Below are 8,233 nucleotides of genomic sequence, written 5' to 3'. Positions count from 1 at the left end.
GGGCGGCTCTCCCGGCGCCTCGCTCCGCGCTGCCGCCCGCGCCGGCCGGGAGACGGGCCGCGCACTCGCGCCTGGGGCGCCCGGGCTGCCTGCGCGGGGCCCCGGGCCGAGCCTCCCCCGACGTCTGGCCTGCGGAGGGGCTCCTCCCGTCGCTCGGCCGCGCGGGCCTCTCGCCGGGGGAGCCGTGACTCTCTGCCAGAGGGCCGGACCGGGCGCAGCCTCCCCGCTTCCTCCGGATAAAGGCCAGCGAGGCAACGCGAGAGCAGGCCTCCCGCCGCTGCCGCCGCCGCCTGCAAGTGACGGATGCGAAGTGTCCAGGTCGGAGCAGGGAGGGCCCCGCGGGGCTCGTCCGGCAAGAAGCGCGGCCTCGGCGTGCTGCGCATCCCGTCCCGCTGGCAGGCAGCTCGGTGGGCCGGAGAGACGCCGGAGCCTCGCAGGGCCCCGGACCCGCCGCTGGGCTCGGAGCTTGGGGACTCGCTGCAGAGAACGTTAGCCCTCCAGGCTGCACGGCCTGAAGCGGGACCCCTTGGCCTGGCCGCGAGTGGCTCGGCGCTGCCCGGCAAGGCAGTGCCTTGGGGTGTCAATTACATGTGAAGAAACCGCGTAGCCGCAGTAGCCCGGTCATGTGAGTTCCGTTGTCGTTGCAGGGCGGGGATGGTCCGCTTTCTGAACTGCAGTGTAGCTGCGTGGAAATGGGCCGAGGAGAAGCCAGGTGACCCTGTGAGACCTGGACAGCGCTGCATTTTGCAGGCTAACCTGCCAGCTGCGTCTCTTTACTGTCTGACTCGTGAATGCACTCATAATGTCTACTAAATCCTTTCCAGTATTGTCCCAGAAGGACTATGGCACAAGGCAAATTAATGGCAACTAATTGTGTGAACAGCACAAACATCTAACCCTGTACTCTGTGTTAATCTTTTTTTTTTTTTAAGGAGAGGCACCAGAGTTCATGAATGGGGCGAGGGGGTTCTTAAACTTTTGTGGATCCACCTATCTAGTTTCCGTCTCAGGTGATCTCCACTGCCCCAGTATAGTTACAAAGCTGCTTTCAGCCTAACCTTGAGAACACGTGGAATGCCATTGTCTAGAAGTGCAAAGCAGCAGAGTTCCCATATAGGGCTCCTCCTCCTCCTCTCAGGGTTATCCTCACAACAACAACCCTGTGGGGTAGGTTAAGTCGGGAGTCTACTGTTTCAAAGTCACCATGGCAGAGTAGGGACTAGAACATGGCCTCCCAGGTCCCCATTGAGCACTCTCATTGCTGCACCACACAGCCCCTCCGTGGGAAAGCAGGTACTATCAGAACAAATAATAAAGAGAAGGAAGAGATTGCAATATCTAGTATTAGCTTGTTCTTCGTGTATTTAGTCTCACCCAGAAACAATGCAACATGTGTGCGCAGCCCCCCATCCGCTTCTGCATCTTCCCTGCTCCTCTAGGTGCCACTGTGCCTGCTCCGTGGCCAGTGTGATGCCTGCCTTAAGAAAGGGATCCAGGAAATGGCATGCAGGCATTGAGTGTCAGGTCCCTGGTTGAACCGAGTCCTGGGAGACTTCCTTGGGGAGGGAAGAGGCGTATTTGCCGCCGAAGCACACCACCCACAAGGAGGGGCAACTCAAGGGGTCCCACGCCAGGGACGCCCAGCTTCAGGCTCTGAAAAAGCTGCTCAGCTCCAATTAGAGGCTGGGTCCCTGGCCTCTTTGGCTAACGGGTGCATTTGAGTGCCCTCCCAGAAAGGTTGTCAGGGTGGGTGTGGCCTGTCACTAAACACCTAATTAGAAACTAAAGGATGGCCAGACAGAAGGGGCCCCCGGGCCATGTGGTCTGACCCCCCCCCCCCCGGCTCCAGCCAGCTCCACTCATGTAATATCCAGCATGTGGTTGTCCAAGCTTTCCTTAGATGCCCTCACTGATGGGGCCTTCATCCCACCCCTGTGAAAGCCCACTCCATATCCTGACCGGCAGGAAGTACTTTGTTCTTCATTAGAAAGTCAGTTTTGAGTATTTTCTGCATCCACTCATGTATCTCACCTGTTCTTCCCTGCAGGATGCCTTCCAATGGGGCAAAGCTCAAGGAACCTGGCTTCGGGTGGGATGTCAGGACGTACTTCCTGACAGTTAGAACCCCTCAGATATGGAATGGGCTTCCAAGGCAGGTGGTAGAGGAATTCACATAATGGAATTATTTTACTATATTTTAATATATTGATATATATTTTAATGTGCTTTTTAAAATAAAAAAATCTAGAATTACATGTGGAGTGGCCAAGTTTACTGATAGGACTAAATTAATGAGGGCATTGCAAACAAAAGTAGATTGTGAGGCGTGCAAGAAGGATCTCTCCAAACTGGGAGAATGGGCACCAAAATGTCAAACATGGAAGCAAATGTAAAAAGATGCACATTGGGCAAAACCCCATGGTCACAGATAGAGTGGTGGAATCCAGGCAGGCCCAGAATGCTGAACCAAGTAGAGCAGTGATGGCGAACCTTTTAGAGACCGAGTGCCCAGACTGCGACCCAAAACCCACTTATTTATTGCAAAGTGCCAACACGACAATAAAACCTGAAAACAGGTTTTAGTTTAGAAAAAACACCTTATAGCCAGTGCAAGCAAATATATGTATATATCCTTGGCAGCACACTGACCAGACATGCGAAAGCTCGGACGAGGGATGGCTAATGAGTTGTGGCTCGTGACGTCATCGCCTGGTGCCGCTACTCCTTTCCGAGTATGCGCATGGCCCCTGTGTGCGCTGCTATCCAATGCTTGGCTGCTGGGGCGATGCTGGGGCGACTTGGCTCATGTGGATGGAGAGGGCTCTGTGTGCCCACTGTGGGAAGTGTGCCATAGGTTCACCACCACTGCCCTAACCTGGTGCACACCGCTAACCCTAACAGAGGGCAAAAGTTCCATTGAAAAGAGGGCAAATTTGAAAAAGCCTTCCCAGAGTAGCTTTTTCTGCACTGCTCATCATTTCTGCCCATGCTGAACACATTCCAACCATCAGATTCATGCCAGGACACCTCGTTTTCCTAACCCTAACCTGGCGCACACCCCTAACCCTAACAGAGGGCAAAAGTTCCATTGAAAAGAGGGCAAATTTGAAAAAGCCCTCCTTGATTAGCTTTTTCTGCACTGCTCATCATTTCTGCCCATTCTAAACACATTCCAACCATCAAAATCATGCCAGGACACCTCATTTTTCTAACCCTAACCCTACCCTGGGTCAAACCCCTAACCCTAGTATAGGGCTTAAGTTCCATTCAAAATAGGGCAATTTTGAAAAGGCCTTCGTTGAATAGCCTTTTCTGCACAGCTCATCATTTCTGCCCATTCTAAACACATTCCAACCATCAAAATCATTCCAGGACACCTCGTTTTCCTAACCCTACCCTGATGCACACCCCTAACCCAAATAGAGGGGTATAGTTCCATTAAAAGGGGCGATTTTGAAAAGGCCCTCCTTGAGTAGATTTTTCTGCACAGCACATCATTTCTGCCCATTCTAAACACATTCCAACCATCAAAATCATGCCAGGATGCCCCGTTTTCCTAACCTTAACCCAGCGATGGTGAATCTTTTAGAGACCGAGTGCCCAGACTGCAACCCAGAACACATTTATCGCAAAGTGCCAACACTGCAATAAAACCTGAATACTAAGGTTTTAATTTAGAAAAAACGCCTCACAGCCAGTCCAAGCAAATATATGTATCTCCTTGGCAGCGCATTGACCGGCCATGCGAAAGCTCGGACCACGTCTTCGTTCATGCGCGTGGCCCCTGTGTGCGCTGTTATCCGAGGCTCGGCTGCTGGGGCGATGCTGGGGCAACTTGGCTCAGGTGCTGGCAGAGAGGGCTCTGCGTGCCCGCTGTGCCACACGTGCCACAGGTTCGCCACCGCTGAAGTAGACGTTCGGTTGGATCCAGCACAGCTCTTGGGAGATGGTTAGTTTTGGTGGTGAATTTTCAGCAGGAGCAATGAGTGTAAAGTTTTTTCAGTCTCTTGAGGGAAAAATGGGTGAGAAATATGCTAAATAATAAGCATCCTCTCGCCTGAGTTCTTTAATGGAGCACAAGAGGGACTTGCATCTTCAGCCCCTTCAGTTTTGCTTGTGTCCTGACTTGAGATTCTGCCTGTTCCCTCTAATAGCGCTGCGCTGAGCTACTGCTGATTTCTGCATTTGCTTGATTTTGTGTGAGCGCAGGATGGCTCTCTCTCCCTCTATCCCTCTTTCACAGTGTGGCCAGTGTGTGCTTGTTTTTATCATTGTAGCGCAACTGAATTTTCTTTCAGATTCTGTGGCCCTTTTAAAATTGAATGCAGAGCATTTGAAATCCATTTGGCTCCTGTAACAGCTTCAGGAGATTTCTTGTTTTGTGGTCCAAGTTTTGTTGTGAGCCACCCCGAGGCTTTGTTGCGATGGGGGCAGCATAGAAATGTTTTAAATAAGTAAGTAAGTAAGTGTCAGAAGGATTTCAGGTGTCAGGTCCTGGGCGCACTTGATTTTGCTGCATAAAAAGCAGCCCTCGGGTTCCTCAGAGCCAAGCGGAGGAGGCTGGCGGTTCTTGGTTTGCCTCTGTTCTTTAGCAGTGGGTGCGGCTTCTTTTTGTTCTCCGGGAAAGTAAGTCAAGCAGCCATGCTCTGTGCCTGAAGAAGAGGCTAGGCAAGCAAGAGGGGGGCTTCCTCCCTCATCCAGTCCGGTAGCCCACATCCAGTCAGAATTCTTACACCAGGGTTCTGCCAGCTGTGGTTGCTGCATGCTTGCGAGCAGCCATGTCTTAGTGATGGAAAGTGTTTGTGGGGACGTCTGATTTTGCCTGGCACTGTGAGAAACCGCTGCACCCTACCATCTCCCCCACCCCCGCCGGTGAAATGGTCATCGCACCCGGGATGCCTGGGCAGAGGGCCACAGCTCTGCCCTCGACCTGCTGCGCCAGTGGGGTGTTCAGAGTCCCATTCGCGCAGAGCCTGCTGATAGTGGAGAGCAGCCCCAGGGCTGTGCTGAGACGTGGCAAGCAGGCGTTTGGTGCGCCTCCAGGCAGGCGCTCTGCCGTATCACAGTTCCGCGAGGAACAAGCCAGCATTGCCCTTGGCGTGCTGGTCTCCGGCCGCTTTCTGCTCTCATGGGGGAGAAGTGGCGTTGCTCGCCTTTGGCGAGATCAGCCGTGCTGCTGAGCTGCTCCTGGTGCCCGTGATTTGAAAAGCTTGGTCCGCATAGCACCCCAAAGCTCTTTGTAAGGGTTCATTCCATGTATGGCACCCGGCAAGGCTGTGATCACGCAGAGTTGGCCCTGCGCTCAGATGCCATCAGGAGCCCGGCGGGGCCAGGCCACCCCTTTCCACATGGGCTTCCAGCCAGTTAGTGAGTCAGCTGGGAACCTCCTCAGTGTCAGCCTTGGCAGGCGTAGGATCCCACCCCAAAGGCAGCGACTCAGTGATTCCTCGTAGCCTCTCATCCCGTGGGGCGAAAGGCTCTGTGCTTTGGCCGCCCCTCGCTGCACCTCGCTTGTGAGGCTGGCGGCGCGGCCTGTTCCTGTTGCACAATGTTGAAATCTTTCAGTCTGAGAGTGACCTTTTTGAGAAGTGTGATCTTAAAGGAAATGCCTTTGCAAAGCAAGGCGAACTGCTGTCTGCAGCCACACCACAAGCAATGTAGGAAGGGGCTCTCTTGTGACTACAGACTGTGGTGGGCGAGCTTGGCTCTCTGTTCACTAAACCCGCTGCCTGCAGCTTGCCAGGGAAGAGGTCCCTCGGCCCCCGAAACCCCGGCCCCTTGCGGCACCTGCAGCAGGGCAGCGGGGAAGAATGGCTCGCGGGAGGAGGTCAGGCGATGCTTCCAGCACTTGCTGCGGCGCGGTAACCGCAGGCAGCCTGGTCCCTGCTGTCCGTCGCTCTGGGAGGCTTTTAGGACAGTTGCAGGTGTTGAACTGTGTGCCGGTGCTCGGCCCCTCAGTAGCCAAGGGCCCAAGCTTTTGGCAAGGTGGGGACAGCCATTGTCCCTCCCACGTAAAGAGGTGACTCTTTGCAGTGATGACCTAAATGTCCCCTTCGCTTTTGCTCAGAAAGGAAAGGACATCCGCCTGCTTTTCTGAGCAGCATGGGCCTCTTTTCGGCCCGGCTGCCTGGTGTGGGAGTGGCCCTGCGACGTGCTCTGGTGGCTGCGGTTGGATGGGGATCCTGCGCCGGGTGGGTGGGGCCGTTGTGTGGGAAGGGCCCGGGAGGGCTCCTGCGCCTGTGGCTCCTGCGCATCCACAGCGGAGTGAGGAAGCGCATCTTCAGCGCGTCCAAGAGGTGTAACCTGGGAAAGGCAGGCAGGGTGAGAAAATCTGCACCGTCTGCCAGACTTTGCCCAGTAGGTTATATGGCGCCAGGGTGGCAATTTTTCACGCAGAACTTTGGCATGACCGTGGAAAGTGTCGGCTTAGTGGAACCATCATGCTTGTTTGCAGGCGGACACTCAGAAGCCTGGTTTGGTGTCTTTTTGGAGATGGAGGTGGCCCTGGGTCATTGCTATGGCCGTGCTGTTTATGTTGTCTTTTGCTTCTTGATAATAATGCACAAAGAGGGTATGGTTCTAACATTATTCAGTGTGAAAGCAAGTTATATTGAAATTACTGGGAATTCAAGAAATATGTCAAAGTTTTACAAAAGTAAGGGTGTCCAATTTCTACAGTCCTTTACCCCCTAAATTTCATGCATCCAGCCTGTATGGAACACCTCTTCTGTGTGTGGGTTTCATGATGTTCCACAGAGGTCCATGGCAAGCCGTTCTGAGCCTGAAAGAACTGTTCTGTGTTGAGTTTGTGCATGGCTAACAACTGGCAATCTTCTCATTGAGGACAGTGTGTGTGGATTGTGTGAGGTTTCACTCCTCTGTGTGCTTCCCCTTGTAGGGCTGCTTTGGAAGATGTAGAAGGGGATGTGACAGAACTGGAGCTGAAACTCGATAAGGTAAGTGGGCGTAAAGCTCAGCACATCTCTTCTTGCAATGTTCAGAGGAGCCCTTCAGAAGGCCAAAAGCCCCAAGTCCTTGTGGGAGCGGCACTTGATGGCAAGGAAGCCATTAGAGAGCCGGTGTGGTGTGGGGGTTAAGGGTGCCGGTCTGGGACTCGGGCAAACCGGTTCTACTCCCCGCTCAGCCATGGAGCCAACTGGGTGACTTTGGGCCAGTCACCGACTCTTAGCCCAACAGGGCTCACAGGGTTGTCACTGTGGGGAGAAGACGGAGAGCAGGAGGTGGCAGAGAATGTAGGCCACCTTGAGGTCTTCAAAAAGGAAAAGGGCAGGAGATAAATCTAATGGCAATAATGGCAATATTAAAGAAAGCCTACCGAGGATGACCTGTGCTTACGGCTAGATGACTTGTAGGCCTCTATTTACTGCCTCAACCTGCCAGACCAGCGTTCTGCGCCCTCTGCCGTTTCTTGCTAACCACACCTCCTCAGGTGGACCACGCACCTTGTTGCTTTCTGCTGTCTTTTTCTACTGAGAGGGCCTGTCTGTGGGATGATCATTTTGGTGCTTTGTAGTCCGTTGGAATTAAGCGTGATGAATGCCCTGGCTTGCCCGAATGGCAGAGCGGCTTGTCACAAGACATGCAGGGATTCTACTGAATGACTTGACTCCCATCTTAAAATGTAAATTGATAGCACAATGGCAAGAGATTTTGGAAAGCCGAAGCAGTGCTAATTGAGAGCTGGTGTGACCTAGTGGTTAGAGTGTTGGACTGGGGACCCGCAAGGTCCAGATTCTAGTCCCCACTCAGGTGTGGAACTTACTGGGTGACTTTCAGCCAACCTACCTCACAGGGTTGCTGTTGTGAAGATAAAATTGAAAGTAGGAGGATTATGTAAGCTGCCTGGAGTTCCTTGAAAGGAAAAAAGGTGGAATATAAATACAATATATAAATAAAATGATTTGAGGTGAAACCTGTCTTTTGGGATCAGAAATCCTCCTGACTTGGCTTAGAAGCCCTCGTACTCCCATATTCCTGGACATCTACTCAAGTTGGAATGCTGCTTTACTGGTTGAAACGCCTGCGAAATGTTTCTGCAGGAGCAGCCCCTGGCAGGACTCCGCGCCCCCGCTCCACAACCCTGCCGCCTCTGTGGTGAGTGGTGCTGTGCAGGGCTGCTGTTTGCACGGGAGCCTTTGGGGCACGCAGCCCGCTGCCCTCACCATGACGTTCCCACGGCCCATTTCCCCACCTCTGGCCTCGTTCTGCCTGG

At 53.5% G+C, this 8,233-nt stretch overlaps 1 protein-coding gene across 3 annotated transcripts in view; it reads left to right on the top strand.

Annotated features, from left to right (window-relative positions):
• Positions 1-8,233, top strand: part of ACAP2 (ArfGAP with coiled-coil, ankyrin repeat and PH domains 2) — a 48,489-nt gene that overhangs the window by 204 nt on the left and 40,052 nt on the right. Inside the window, exons 2-3 of one of the 3 annotated variants that reach the window (XM_044421145.1) lie at positions 648-712; positions 6,899-6,956. In XM_044421145.1, coding sequence (XP_044277080.1) covers positions 693-712; positions 6,899-6,956 — 78 coding nt within the window. In that variant the 5' untranslated portion in view covers positions 648-692. Of the gene's footprint in view, positions 1-647; positions 721-6,898; positions 6,957-8,233 lie in introns of those variants that run through there. The other 2 variants (XM_044421146.1, XM_044421144.1) reach the window with 2 other exon arrangements.

The sequence above is a fragment of the Varanus komodoensis genome, unplaced genomic scaffold (assembly GCF_004798865.1).
Source record: "Varanus komodoensis strain SLA01 unplaced genomic scaffold, ASM479886v1 scaffold115, whole genome shotgun sequence".
NCBI classification, from domain to species: domain Eukaryota; kingdom Metazoa; phylum Chordata; class Lepidosauria; order Squamata; family Varanidae; genus Varanus; species Varanus komodoensis.
Note: the sequence above shows the minus strand (reverse complement) of the source record. Positions and strands in the feature narration are given on the sequence as shown.